General features: G+C 43.8%; 1 protein-coding gene across 2 annotated transcripts in view; it reads right to left on the reverse strand.

Annotated features, from left to right (window-relative positions):
* The window catches only part of cacnb2a (calcium channel, voltage-dependent, beta 2a), a 111,896-nt gene that overhangs the window by 5,561 nt on the left and 91,004 nt on the right, over positions 1 to 15,331 (reverse strand). For both annotated transcript variants that reach the window (XM_079489990.1, XM_079489989.1), the window contains exons 8-13: positions 14,143 to 14,223; positions 12,794 to 12,852; positions 11,560 to 11,669; positions 6,972 to 7,123; positions 5,559 to 5,654; positions 3,504 to 3,674 (exon numbers count right to left, since the gene is read on the reverse strand). In XM_079489990.1, the coding sequence (XP_079346116.1) occupies positions 3,504 to 3,674; positions 5,559 to 5,654; positions 6,972 to 7,123; positions 11,560 to 11,669; positions 12,794 to 12,852; positions 14,143 to 14,223 (669 nt within the window). The remainder of the gene's footprint in view (positions 1 to 3,503; positions 3,675 to 5,558; positions 5,655 to 6,971; positions 7,124 to 11,559; positions 11,670 to 12,793; positions 12,853 to 14,142; positions 14,224 to 15,331) is intronic.

Below are 15,331 nucleotides of genomic sequence, written 5' to 3' on the forward strand. Positions count from 1 at the left end.
CTGTCTTCACCCTGCTATGAGAATCCAATGGACACTCTTCACTCTCATTAGCAATACATATTAGATTCGCACACGCGGGTCCAAAGCTTAAACATGAAATCCAAATACACACTTGCTTGTGCAGTGCACGGCACACAGGTCAGGTGGCACACAGGTCAGGTGGCACACAGGTCAGGTGTCACACAGGTCAGGTGTCACACAGGTCAGGTGGCACACAGGTCAGGTGTCACACAGGTCAGGTGTCACACAGGTCAGGTGGCACACAGGTCAGGCGGCACACAGGTCAGGCGGCACACAGGTCAGGCGGCACACAGGTCAGGTGGCACACAGGTCAGGTGGCACACAGGTCAGGTGGCACACAGGTCAGGTGGCACACAGGTCAGGTGTCACACTGCAAGGTTGAGTATCAATTAACCTCTGCTGATTTTACAGCTTAATATGTATCAGCCTTCCATTGAAGGCTGGCTATGGTCCTGGAGGTTGTGATTTCCCTGGGAAGTCAGGGAGGAGTTCCAGGGGGGGTCATAGAACAGTGGTTCCCAAAGCAGGGTCCACCAGGTGTCCGTGAGTGGGCTCTTGGGGGTCCCAAGCTAAATGATTGGTAGTTAAGGAACCTCCTGGACCCTTACAGGTCCGTAACTCAGAGTGTACAACATGGAACCAAAACCCTTACACTTACAGGTCTGTAGCTCGGAGAGTATACAAATGGTACCAAATGTACCTATGGTCCATTTGGTTCCATTCGTATACTCTCACAGTTATGGGGGTCTGTCACATAATTGCAAATCGCACAAATTGGGGTCCTTGGAATTTAAAAAGTTTGAGAGCTCCTGGTCTAGGTGGCTCAGGTTCGATCGTTTCCAGGACCAAGGCTGACACCCCAAGGAGTCTACGGTCACCTCACTCACCACACTAACAACCTCAATCTTCCTCCTCCTCCTCCTCCTCCTCCTCAGCTGCCACAAAACCAGCAAATTCCCCATTCTCATCATTTTCCGCCTTACATTTCCCATTGTGAAGGCAGTGGACAGAGACATGGCACAGGGGAGGGAAGGGACAGTGATTGCACATTTTTAGATGGCGTGATATATTTTTTTAAATGACCGAACATGAATAAGCATTACGTGCAATTAAAAAAGAAAAGAAAAAGTAAACACACACAGTGAATGATGAAGATGCAAGATTGTGATCGTTAGATAGTTATCGCTATTATTTCTGGGTTTATGTGCTTTTGTTACAGTCAAACCAGTAAACCACCAAGCAAAGGTGAGCTGCCAGTGAGAGTTAAAGCAAGGATTTGAATTAGGACTGCACAGTATACAGGACTTTGTATATGGCCATGTTGTTTTAAGATTAATTTAACCCAACCACCAAGTTGTAGATCTACAGTATAGCTCAAAACACACCACAGTACGACTGTTAATTTACGAAACACAAAAAGTTAGAATATGGAGATTATGGGCTCCATTTTCGTCACCGCTAAACCCCTTATCCCTAAACTTCTTTGCCTTTTTTACTATTTTGCAAAACATTTTTGAATAGTTAAAATGGCCAGTCTACAAGCTCACAACGTGTCAATGTAGATTGGCTAGTTGAACTATTCAAAAATGTTTTTCAAAATAGTAAAAAAAGGCAAAGAAGTTTTGGGATAAGGGGTTTAGCGGTGACAAAGATGGAGCCCAAGGAGTTTTCTGCCCAACAACAACGATATACTCTTATAAACCCGATATTGTGCAGTCCTGTAGCTTCAACCCTCCATGCCAACCCAGCCCCCAACTCAACCCCCTACTGGACCTTCTCTAACCATCACATCATGCAGCTCCCCTCCTCTCTCTCTCTCTGACCCCCTCAGGCACTTCTCTCTCCGCTCCCTGTCCTGCAGCCCAGTGGGCCGTATGTCCGGCCGGCCATCACCATGGAGCCCACAGCTCTGTTCTCCGTGTCAGAGCTGTGGAGGAGGGAGGGGGCCTTCGTTGACCCTGAGCCTGGTCAGCACCTGTACCTGCCATGGTGTCATTATAGTTTGGCATGTTTTTTCCCATTAGTTTATAATGTAGTCTTTTGTTTTCAATCACAGTTTAGTTTTGATTCGTTTTTTTTTTAAACCAGGTTTGCTAGTTTAGGGGGTACAGTCACACCGAACTTTGATTCTGATTATGCGGTGGAATCTGCAATGCTGGAACGGAGAACGGAGTAGTTTGTTGCCATTCGCACGTTGAAAAGCATTGGCAGAATCCTTTAGCCTGCATAGGCAGAATTAAAATTCGGCGTGAACACACCCTTTATATATATATATATATATATATATATATATGGCTTAGTTTTAGTTTACATTTTATTAGTTTTAGTGTTAGTTTTTTGATTAGTCAGCGACAAGATTCAACATGGTCAGCAAAAGGAAAGAATATCAGATCTACAAGCTCACAACATGTCACATTGGGACACGCTGTGCACTTGTAGAGCAGCTACATTATTGTTGCAATGAGACTTAAAACTAACAACATTTTCTCTATAATTTTACGTTTTAGTTTAGTTTTGTAAACAAACATTACTGTTTCAGTTAGTTATAATTCTTTGTTGTTGTAAAGCCTTTAGTTTTTATTTTAATTTCAGTTAAGCTAAAATGTTCAATTCTAGTTTTGGTTATTTGGCTTTAGTTAAAGCTGCACTATGTAACTTTCCTCTTCTATCCCAGATTTGAACCTGGTTGCTGACATATTTTACCATTGAGCTAATGCTCAGGGATGAATTGAATCTCGACCATCAGGTCAACATTCCTGTCAGATCCTGTGTCTAGGTGAGACATGTCCTTTGACACAATCTGTAGGAGAAAACTATCGCACACCTAGCAATCAGGCGTATGCACAGGTGCGTAGGCCAGTGGACATCAAAGAAAGCAATAAGGTACACCCGCACACTGTATCTGCTCGGCACAAGAGTATTGAAGGTCCCTAGTGACCGAAACGTTGCGTCATTAAATAAGACAATACTCTCGTGCCGAGCAGATACACAGTGTGCGGGTGTACCTTATTGCTTTCTTTGACACAATCTAAAATGTCTCAAAAGCAGGGAGGGAGACAAAGGGCGCGTTCGGAAATACCGCACCGGAGCGCACTCGCCTATTAGTTTGCATTGCACAGTGCGCTCAGTGCGCTATTTCCGAACACGCCCAAAATACAACCACCCCGATTGTATAAGTTATTGTTAGTAACACACTTCACCATACACAGACTGGACAAAATGACATTTTAACCCATTTTGGGGCGGGAACCCCTTTTGGTGTTAGCATCATGTTGTGCTTTAGCTATTGAAAAATAGCAGATCTACAAGCTCATAGCGCGCCACCGAGTGGCGCACTACGAGCTTGTAGGTCTGCTATTTTTTTTAAATCGAAGAACGACTGACATAGAAACATAGATTCTTCAGAAAACTGTCAGGATGTAGAAGACATTTTTAGAATCTGATCTCAGGTCAAAAGCTTTAAGGGGAATAACCCTGGTTACCTGCACAGGAGCGGGGCTGGAGGGGAGGGTGGCGGAGGCCAGCTTGTCCAGCACGGGCTCCTCGGTCAGGCTGCTGGGGTGGGTGCTCTTCCAGTAGGCCTCCAGGTAGTCAGCGATGTGCTCACACGCGTCTTCCAGCTGGTTCTCGTCCAGGATGATGTCAAACATCTCCTGCGAACGGGAGGGGAGGGTCCATGAGAGAGCTAAAGGTTTCATGACATCACATTTTCTATTTTTTTTAGTTTTTATTCCTTTATAATTCTGACCTCAAACTACACCCCCCCCCCCCTTTTTGAACATTCAGTGTATTTTCTGTGGTCTGGGGTTTAAACTAAAGTGGTTCAAATTATTGTTATGCTTATTTGTTTTGACTAATTATGCTAGGTGGGGACCCCCTGGAACCCCTGGGGGTCCCCGGACCCCACTTTGAGAACCACAAATGGGACAACGTGAAAAATAAAACTGTTTATAGGCTTGGATGAAATTTGCTCAGCTGCTAATGTGATTTCTCTGCCGTGAAGCGTGATGATATTGCTTAATTTCACCAGAGGAAAAACATTCTTTTAAGAAATTGGGGCATAAGTGACTGCCTAAGCTGAGTGGCTAATTGGAAATTCAAAACATGCCATTATGTCTGAAAAGCCTGTGCAATTCACCCAGCCAGGGATTAATTCTGAGAAAAAAAAAATCTTTTTCAACAGAAACGTTTTGGAGTGCTATATCTTGCACCACATGTTACCCCTTATCGCTAAACTTATTTGCCATTTTTGAGTGGTGCAACCACTCCAAGGAACAGCAATGTCCGTTTGTTAACCTATGTGTGTGACTATGAGTAGCAGTAGGGGCAAAAGTGGCGCTGTTGTGCCAGAAACAGAGAGAGAGAGATAGTGCTGCACTGTTGCCTGCTAATGAGAGACAGAGAGAGAGAGAGAGAGAAAAAAAACTAAAAAAAACAAACAAAAACAAATAGTTCAAATAGCCAATATGTTGGGGGTCCTTTGCATGAAAATGTTTGAGAACTATACTGATTTAGAAGGCATTTGTAGAATCTGCCTCAGGTCTTAATGGGTTAAATCTGCAAAATATTACTGGGTTTAAATTAGAATATTCTAAAGTAATATCAAAATAGAATTTGTTTCATGTCCTAAAATAATATCAAAGTAGATTGGAGAGGACACAGAAATAGAATTGGCACCAGATGCCGTGTCTTTCAAGACATTCCTCTACAGTCTACACTCTACAGTATCAGCCATTAGCCAGCAACCAAGTATTTCTAAGACATTGTTTACCCAAACCCTGACATTACTCTAACACACTGGTTCTCAGCCTGTGGGTCGGGACGCCCAGGGGGTCCCGACTCCCCACATGATTTTGGGGGGTCAGCTAAGTGACAATTTAAGGACTTTTAAGACCTTTTTAATATTAAAGGGGAATACCACTCATTTTCAACATTTTACTATGTCATTAATATACCTTAGAGTTGTTATGTGGAAATAATAAAAAACACAAGGTCTGAAACTAGAGGTCTGAGATCCGTGGGGTCATGTGATCAGTAACACGGCCTGAAAAAGGTTGAAAAACACTGTTCTAGCACACTAGTTCTCAACGTCGGGTCCGGGGACCACCATCTGAAAATATTTTGTTCAAGATTTATTTGAAGATGGCAGATCTACAAGCTAACACCGCGTCGCGATATGATGCTTGTAGAGCTTGTAGATCTTCTATTTTCAAACACCCTGATGATTTGGGAAGCCTTATCCCATTTAGGACTGAGGCGGATTCTAAAAAGGTTTATAAGGAGTCATATCCCTGAATTTGTTTGTGGTGTGCGTGCGAGTCCTTCACCACTTTGGGTCCTTGAAATTCCAAAAGGTTGAGAACCACTGCTCTAACATAGCCTGATTCACTACGTTCGTCGTTTTCTCACTTTGCTACTCAGTCCTATTTGACTCGTATTTCCATTACGCAGGCAAGTCAGGAAGTGACTGGAGTTTTACATTGGACAACACTGGTGAGCTGTCCCCATACTGCCCAGACTAGTGTCCGTCTACTCACAGAAGGGCACTGTGCCAGTTTGTCAGCTGCCACCATCTGGACGTTAAGGTGCTTCGCCTGAGACTTCCCTCTGGACTTGATCAGCCTCGTCATGACCTGAGGAGGGAGGGCATACAGTAGTGACAGAGTGTCATCATCATCATCAATGCATCAACTACCATGTGATAGCATTGAGCAAAGGTGTAAAAACAAAAAGACAAAAAGAACCGAACCTACAAGATAACCACGTTCTGCATGCATTAGGTCACACACATCATGTAATGCCAGACACGTTTTGGGACATGTTTTTATGAACCAAAAAACAATATAAGGTGAATTATATCCAAACATTTTCCAAAACATTCAGTTTATTCCAAACCATTTCCAGGACTAGAAAACAGTTTTTTTCCATGCCATGTTTGGGTCTCAGATTATTCAAGTTGACCAGTCAACACATCAGCACCATAGCGACAAAATGAACCCTCGCGCCACGAACACAGATACACAGTTGTTCAGTATTCAAGTGAGCCGTTCCGTTGACTGTGAGTGTGATTTGGGACGACATCGATTTAAAGGTTCCGTGTCGCGCTGCCCTCCCTGGCTATACTTTTTTCATTTTCCCTTGTTACTCAAATGTCTGCCTTTTTATTGATCACTGAATCATGAACCTTATTTACACCTGGCTGAAGGTCAGTGCGATGAATCAGTCCCGTCACGTGCGCTCTCTCTCTCTCCCCCCACCTTCCATACACCAGTTGTGGTGGGCAGTCGGACCGGTCAGGCTGTATTTAAAAGCCCCAGCGGCTGGGGAGCCACTCTCTTATAGAAAACCAATATAAGCAATGACAGGTCATCCATACGGTGGGCAATCAAATGCACCGGGGAGCGTTCATAAAGCAGTGGAGTTGACGTGTACATAAGTAGAGGGAACATTTCAGTTCGGCTACCTTCGTGCTTTGTCCCCGTGTCATCCCTCCGTGTCAAAGAGTTAGGAGTGTGTGTCCCGGAGACCTCTGCCATTGTTTGTTTATCGCTTCATTCTCTCGCTCTGGGCTCTGACCGCCGACAAACTTGGGCCCGTTGTCGAACCAACCATATTGGCCCCTGATCGCGGACCACGGAACGATGCAAGTTGTGTGAATGTATGCCCTCACCCGTCTATGCCTGTTGTACTTGTTGTTCTTTGTCAAGAGTACCCGTTGCACCCGTTGTCAAAGCTACCCACTAACGACTGATCGACTAAATATGGCATGCTGATGAATGCAATGCTCAGGCACAGAGATTCTGTATATCCTACGCATATACTGTACCAGAAACCGATCAGCATTGCACACTCCCAGTCCATTTGGGACACAGCAAATGTTGAAAGTTATGACAGACAAAAACACACACATAGGTTTCGTGAATTATGAATAATGGTCCCACAGTGTTCACCTTGGGGGAGGTAATCTTGACGTAGACGATAATGGGGGCCAGGGAGGTCTTGCCCAGCTGCGACGGATGGTTGATGGTGTCAGCGTCCAGCACCACAAGCTGCAAGGTCCGAGCCAGCTCAAAGATCCGCTCGATCTCACTCTGGACCTCGGCTGAGAGGGGAGGAGGGGCAGGGCAAGGAGGGGAGGGCAGGAGTCAACACGTGCATTAGACGAGATGAGATCACACTAGTTACAGTGTGACCTGCAGTGTGAGGTTGCAGAGTTGATGCTAAAACACACCATGTGACCAGCCATTTGTACGTGTGTGTGTGTGTGTGTGTGTGTGTGTGTGTGTGTGTGCGTGCGTGCGTGCGTGCGTGCGAGAGAGAGAGAGAGAGAGAGAGAGATATAGAGAGATAGAGACTTGCAGTGATTCTTGCAGTGATTCTCAACCCCTTAGTTCCAATTTCAAGGAATCCCAATTTGATATAATTTAGATTAGGTCACAGGCCACCCAATCGATTAAATGTTTGATATTTATCTCTGGGAGCCCAGTCTGCACAGTGTAAACTCAATGTTTATTTAACTCGGACAGTACGTTTTAACAGCGGGCGAGCATCGACACATCGCCCAATCGCCCGTCATCGCCCAAAAAGATTAATTATTTTTATATTTTCGGGCGACGTTGCCCCGCCCACTTTTTGACCATCGCCCGTTAGCCTCCTATCGCCGGGTCCCATAGACAAATAATGCACTTCCGGAAAATTCGTCTGGCTGTCGCCCGCTGTTAAAACGTACTGTGAGAGTGTACACTCTCAGTTACAGATCTACAAACTCACAATGCCTCGCCATGAGTGCCGTCTATAAGGCTGAAGTGGTTAGTTAATGTATGTTTTGTAATAATATTCAAAATCGTCAAAGTAACTAAGTTTTTAAATAATTGTAGCGGAGTAAAAAGTGCAAATATTTATTGAGATTCAGTGGAGTAGAATGAAGTGAAGTAAATGTATTGAAAATTGGAAATATTCCAGTAAAGTAAAAAAAAGAAAAAAACCTCAGAATTGTACAGTACTTGAGTAGATGTACTTAGTTACTTTACACCACTGCATGCAGGTAACCGACCGTGAACCTTTTCTGAGGCAGTTTTTTCTCCAAGAAGCTCTCTCTCGCATAAGGAAATGTGCAGTTAACATTGTTGAACAGTACGTCTCAAACACTTACCACATCCCAGCTCTGAGAGCTATACTCATTAATTTGTTTCTGAAAATGTTACCCACAGGCCGGATTTAGTAATTGGCACAAGAACAATTAACTCGAGTCTTTTTCAATCAAACACTATTGCACCATTTCAAAACACAAATCCTATTTGGATGTGACATGGTAAATCATTCGCTCTGATGGAGGGTTCGGTCGAAACCCACCCGTCAGCCTGATGCAGCTTAATTAAACATTATGCATCCGACTAAAGCCTTTTCATCTTTGTAGCGCAATTCCCACTTCTTGTGTTGATGGTTTATTTACATGGTAAAGGGGCGGCGGTGGTTCAGGGGTAGAGTTTCCGGATGGTAACCGCAAGGTCGCCAGTTCGAACCCGGGCTCCCCCAGAGTTAGTGTTGAAGTGTCCTTGAGCAAGACACTGAACCCCAAATTGCTCCTGATGTGCTGGTTGGTACCTTGCATGGTTTCTGCCGCCATCGGTGTATGAATGTGTGTGTGAATGGGTGAATGTAATGCACAATCTATGTAAAGCGCCTTGGACAAAGGTGCTATATAAATGCACCATTTACCATTTACCATTTATGGTACAATATAATAGCTTAAAATTAAATGTTTTTAAGTGATGTTGTCCAATCTGTATTGTATTGTAGTGTAGTGTAGAGTATGTTAATGCTCAGCTATTGAAACATTTAGATTGTGGCAAAGGTCATGTCTCACCTAGACCTGGGCTCCATCTTATGCCATGCTTTATCCTCAAGTAATAAGCATTTTCCGTGAATTACACATTTAGGAGCTTCCACAATGCGTAAACGTTATCTTGTGGCCACACAACCCACTATTCATTTTGCCGACTCCTATATTTGCGGGTGGAGGTGAGTCTGTAGGCGTGTTGATGCACTTTCCCTATATTTGCTATCTTATGCACACAGGTTTAGGACAATGGAAAGTGCCTCTTCAAACCAACCATAATGCGAATTCTGTTTGATAAAAGAATGCACTCCTGACTCTGAGACAGTGAGACCTGAGTTGGAGCTGCCTCGGCTTGAGTCATGTTGCACAACATTCACAGCTCAGAGGTCTCGTTCCGTCTTAATTCTCCACAAATCTCTGTGATTGGAATTTTACTATAATCAGCAGTGTCAATTCCTTGTGCTTGTTGTGTTTAATTGTCTAGTCAAAGAAGTTATTAGATTTGCATGAGTGAGGCTGTGTTGGAGCTACTGGACACAAAACAACCCGGCCTCTGTATCAAATATAAATAGGCAAGGCAGCAGCGCGTGTCGCTCTTCCATGGCCATGGGCCATAGCGTAAATCACTGGGCATAATGTTAAATGGATAATGGATCTCTTAAAGGTAATGGCAGGTGGCCCAAACCACACCTATGCATAATGTAAGGGGTAATGGAGGTGTTTTGGTGACTTAGGCTGTGGCACAAGATAACAAATTGTACGGGGCCACACCTCTCACACAATACTAAATCCCCAAATGAAGGAAAAAGGGCCCCTGCCGCAAGATGGAGCCCCCAGGATGTGACATTTTTACCTGATGGCCAGGATTCCCTGAGCATGCAGACAGGCTCTATTAGGCTCAATGGTATAAAACAAATCAGAAACCAGAGGTTAAAATCCGGTGGAGAGGAGGAAAGTTACATTGTGCTGCTTTAAACCAACACCAGGCACAGTCCAAAAGACAATGATGCCTGCAGAACACTTCCCGTTCAAAGCTTGGAGCTTTTAACGTGAGGCCCAGATGTGTCTCCGTTCATGCCGTATATGTGTTGTCCCGGCTCCGAGTGACATAAACATTGAGAACTTATGGTTTCACAACCTGCGGTCCGCGGACAACTGGGGCAGCGGTGGCCGAACGGTTTTGATACCGGAAGGTCGCCAGTTCGAATCCCCGGACCGGCACGTTCAAATTACCACCGCTGAAGTGCCCTTGAGCAAGGCATTGAACCCCTACCATGAAATGTTCTATGAGCAGGGTGTGGCATCTCGAGCTTAGTCCACTTCCCTGGGTAAACAAAGAACTTTGCTTTGCTTTGCTTAACTACTGGCGTTCCCTAACAGTTCATGGACTTGTTGCTTGCCTCCAACGTCTCTCTCAGAGTAGTGTACTGTACACATCTGGAGCGGTCTACATCTGGTGCTCACACAGTGATAGCATGTGAAGATAAGTGCCATTGCTCCTGTCCGGTCTTGACCTCCGTGAGACCCCCACTCAGGAATGTGTGCGATTGTAATCGCAGCAGCTCGACCCCAATCAACCCCCTGTTCACATCAAGACCATTCTTGGATCTGTTTTCATCTGGCAACTCCAGTGCTTGAGTCAAAGTACAGATATTACTTATGGTGACATGTACAATATTATACTCAACTACCAATTGAAAGTTCCTCTGTCATATTTGTTCAGTTAAAGTACAAAATGCAAAGTACATTTTCTTTTTTATATATTGTCATATTATTATATATTATTATTATTATATATTGTCATATTAAATCATCAATAATAGTGAAAATAGCAGAGCAACAAGCTCACAACGCATCGCGGCTCGTTGTGCCAATCTGCTATTTTTCTATTCATAATATACTTTTTCCCTTCCAATGAAATGAGTCAAAATTTAATATCTGTCTTTGAAATGTAGTAAGTATGCAAAAATACTCAAGTAAAGTACAGATACTGCAAAAGACTGGGGTAAAACACTAAAGTAAATATACTTTCTCCACTGTTATCTGGCGTGCTTCGATCACGCCACCCCCACCTTTTCCCCCGCACTATCTCTCATTCCAGAACAGAAACCTAACTCACGACCCAAAGACCACTCTGGGTTTTTCTTGGCTCCTCTGACATAACCACTTGTTTAGAGATTCTATAATTGTTTCCTTCCCTTTTTTGCATAATTTGAGCTGCTTTTCTTGACAAAAAACAACAACATTATGCATCAAACCCTGCAGATGTTAGCAGACAAGTCTTTTTCTTCTGGAACATGTGGACTAAAGTTCTTAGACGCCACAACTGATTTCAGTCATTTGGATCCCATAAAAGCCAACACGTCTTCTATAGAAGCATGTTGAGCAGCAAAAATAGCCTAGGTCGGCTATTTTGAGTTATTATTTCTAGAAGAGCATTTGAAGTGGTCAAACTAGCTCAGAAGCATCTTCAATAAAACCCTAATGGTCTCAGTTATTTTATAAAAAGCAAAGGTTAACGCTTCAATCTGTGATTGTCTTCACCTGGTTGGCAGTATATAGAACAGCAGGAACAATATTACCAAAACATCATCATTTTACACACAGTGCTAGTTTGGGGGCTCCTTTCACACCGTTTCACGAGTTGCACATTTATTAGGACTTGGCCATACAACATTTTTCAATCGTGCAAAACCTACCCAAGTTTGAGCGTGTATTGGAGCGTTCGATGATGGCGTGCTTGCTAGGATTGTTCAGTACCGAACGTTTGGCAAGAGAGATGTCCGCCGTGACTCGAGTGATCGATATTCTGAGGACAGAGGAAAGAAACGCGGACAAATACTTGGTTAACCAGAGAAGACGATGATGATTTTACACACTAAACGAACACTTTGACAGAGAAACGGTGGCAGATCAATAATGACGATCATGCTGAGCAGAGCAGTCTAGCAGCGGGAGAGGTGGTTTGGGTTTGTTAGATCAGTGGTTCTCAAGGTGGGGTCTGCCAGGGGTCCTTGAGGGGTCTCCAGGACGTCCCCACCCAGCAAAATTACAACGCCTCGCAATGCGGAAACATTTTAACAACACAAATCTTGTATGGCGGTCCACGAAACAAACAAAAAAACAAAAACAAAAAAAACAGATGGGGTTTTCAGCCAAATATGTTACATATTCATTTAGGGGTATTTGACATGAACAAGTTTGAGAATCAGTGTTTTAAATCACCATTTCCCAAACAGTGGGCCGCAACCCATGTTCGGTGAATTGGCCTGCGAGGAAATATCCCCTTTTTTTCATTTCCTACAGAAAAAACCCCAGAAATAAACGTTTTCAAAAGTATTAAAAAGAAAAAGAAAAAAGAAAAAAAAAAGTTTATGTAGTAGTGAAAATGGCAGATCCACAAGCTCGTGTGAGCTTGTAGATCTGCTATTTTCAGTAGTTTGGGTCCCGGGCAAACGTCTCGTTTCTCTTTTGGGTGTCGAGTGTTATTTGAGAACCAGTGTGTGTTAAATCATATGGCCAGGAGTGATACAAGTGGGTGGGAGGAACAGAATTCAGCTGCTGATGAGCTGAGTGGATGTGGGTGGGTGGTTGTGGGTGTTGTGTAACTTTATGGCCTCTCAGCTCTGGACGGGGTGGACAGACGGGATGGGACAGAGACCACAACTCAGGGACTGGAGAATCCCATCCCGCTCTGCTCCAGGGCCCACTATAGCCTATTAAGGACATGGAGAGGGCCTATTTAAAGAAGCTGCACACACACACACACATCTCCAGGCCAAACAAACTTATTACACACTCCCCTCTGCAAAACCTCGGGGGACAGCTAAATACCAGCATATCTAGTATGAGAGAGACAGAGAGAGAGAGAGAGAGAGAGAGAGAGAGAGAGAGGAGATAAAATTTCATAAAAAGAAAAGGGTTGAAATTTACCTTCCCTCAAATCGGTGTTTCAAAAAGTCAAAGAGTGCTTTTTGCATCATGTCTGTTACCTGTGAACAAACAATAAAAAACATCCCATTTTGAGAAACAATGGAGATAGCATATTTGGCAACCCTGTAGCTTCCCCTATGCATATGTTGCCATCACCATGCTCCAAAATCTCCTGGTAGATGGCTGTGTTGACTCCAGTGTGACGTTTTCACGATCAGTGATGATTTTGGGTGCCATGTCATCTGCTGGTGTTGATCCACTGGTGTTGTATCAAGTCCAGAGTCAACACAGCCATCTATCAGGATATTTAGAGCACTTTGTGCTTCAGTATGTTGACAAGCTTTATGGAGATGCTAGCTTGGGCACCATTCCATTTCAGGTATATGATCCGGTCGGGAGCGGATGATATCGTTACGTCATGTTGTAGTATTGTTTTGTAGTCGACAGGCAGGAACAATCAAACGGATCTTCCTTTTCATATACCCGAAATGAAATAGAGACCAGGCTTTCCTCCGAGGTGGAAAGCCTGGTGAGGCGAGGTTATGGAGATGCTAATTTTCCTTTCCAGCTTGATTTGGCACCTGCCCACAGAACTAGCAATTGATGTACTGATCATGATTTTAGTTAGTACTGTAGTACTGTGCTACTGACCAGCCAACTGGCCTGACCTGAACCCCACAGATAATCTATGTTGTATTGTGAAGAGGAAGGTGTGAGACATAAATTAATTTACGGCTGTTATCAAAGCAAACCTGGGCTTTCATCACACCTTAACAGTGCCACAGGCTGATCACCTTCATGCCACGCCCCATTGACACAATACTTTGTTCAAAAGTAGCCTAAACCAAGTATTGACTGCATAAGTATATACTTTTCAGATGGTCGACATTTCTGGATTAAGGGGGAGGCGTCCAAAGGCGTCCTGTGGCACTGACATTTTTTAGAGGTCTTGAGATAGGATTTTTAGATTTACATGAGCCAAAACAAAAAAAGGTTTTAAATATTTCACTGTATGCGCAATGAATTGAGAAGGAGCCACACACACACACACACACACACACACACACACACACACACACACACACACACACACACACACACACACACACACACACACACACACACACACACACACACACACACACACACACACACACACACACACACACACACACACACAATCCTGAAAAGTTACGGTTTTGGACATATTGAGGTTTCCACTCGACAGAGACAACTCAGCTGAATAGTGCTGATGAGTTCCTGTATGACCCAGCTAGTGTATCATCAGTATTGCGTGCTGTGAGATTATCATCTGCCGTGGAGGTGGTGTCAGTGAAGTATTTTATTACCTCGTAGCCCTTCAGAGACGGGCCGACCAGAACCACGGGCCGCATGGAAGGCACCACATCATATGGAGGAATGTGTTCCGTCTGGAGGGAGCACATCGAGAGGCAAGGAAAAGTTTTTAACAGTCAACATAACATCACAATGGAACAACACTTCTGGGGGGGGGGGGGGGGGGGGGGGGGGGGGACAAAGCTATTTAAAAGCACAGTTAAGTCCTGGAGTGTTACTTTATCTCCGAGACCCTTTAGGTTAATTTTTGCACTGCACAAATTATCACTCCAAAAAAACAAGAGACATTGTTTGTTTTTTGTTGTTGTTTTTTTTTGGGGGGGGAGGGATTAATATCGTTGCATCGTTGCATCGTTGAGTACAGAAGTGACGCCACTCGTTCATCTTAGAATCGTCTCATATAAGAATTATTGTAATCCAAAAATAAACAAATTGTCCCAGCGCTGTTGTCAGGGTCACTCATACTTGATACAGTCTGTTTCTGGTGAAAATAGAATTAATTCTGCGGCAGACCAGTAACGCTAGTTGATGCTTAATATCCATATAAAACCACCGGGCTCATTTATTTTTGGAACACAGTTAATGCCACGATATTAATCACATAATGAAAAAAACGTGACCAGACAGGATGCGAAGAATTACATCAGACTTCGGTACTCAATTGGGAGCAATGTTACAGGAAGAGGTTAGTAGTCAGACAGGCGAAAACAACCGTAGAAGATCTACGACAGTTTACAACAGAGAGAGACACGCAGCACTTGTTAGTTAGGAACGTGACGCGTGGGAGCTCAGTGTGTAACAGCTTCTTATTCTTTTAAAATCTAGCAGCATTTACTGCACCCCCTCTTTAGTAGTTACCTAGGCTCTTCCCCATGCACCGACCAAACGATAGGGCACAGCTTCCGGGAATTGAACCCACCGATCTGTGGTGGTGGATGAACAGTTTACCTATAGAGCGTCGCAGTCCCGCCCCCTACCATGGCCCAGGAAATTATTCTCCGTTCATTTTCCTCATAGACATTTCAGAAAGTATTTATTTAAAGACGTTTACGCCGCGGACAAAGCCAACTCGAGTCGTGACAAATCATGACAACAAACAAATAATTAGAAAGAAGAAAAAAACGGCAGGTTACAACACTTTTTTTGTTGTTTTTCTTCTTTGTAATTATTTGTTTGGTCCAA

Source organism: Electrona antarctica, assembly GCF_951216825.1.
Source record: "Electrona antarctica genome assembly, chromosome: 20".
NCBI lineage: Eukaryota > Metazoa > Chordata > Actinopteri > Myctophiformes > Myctophidae > Electrona > Electrona antarctica.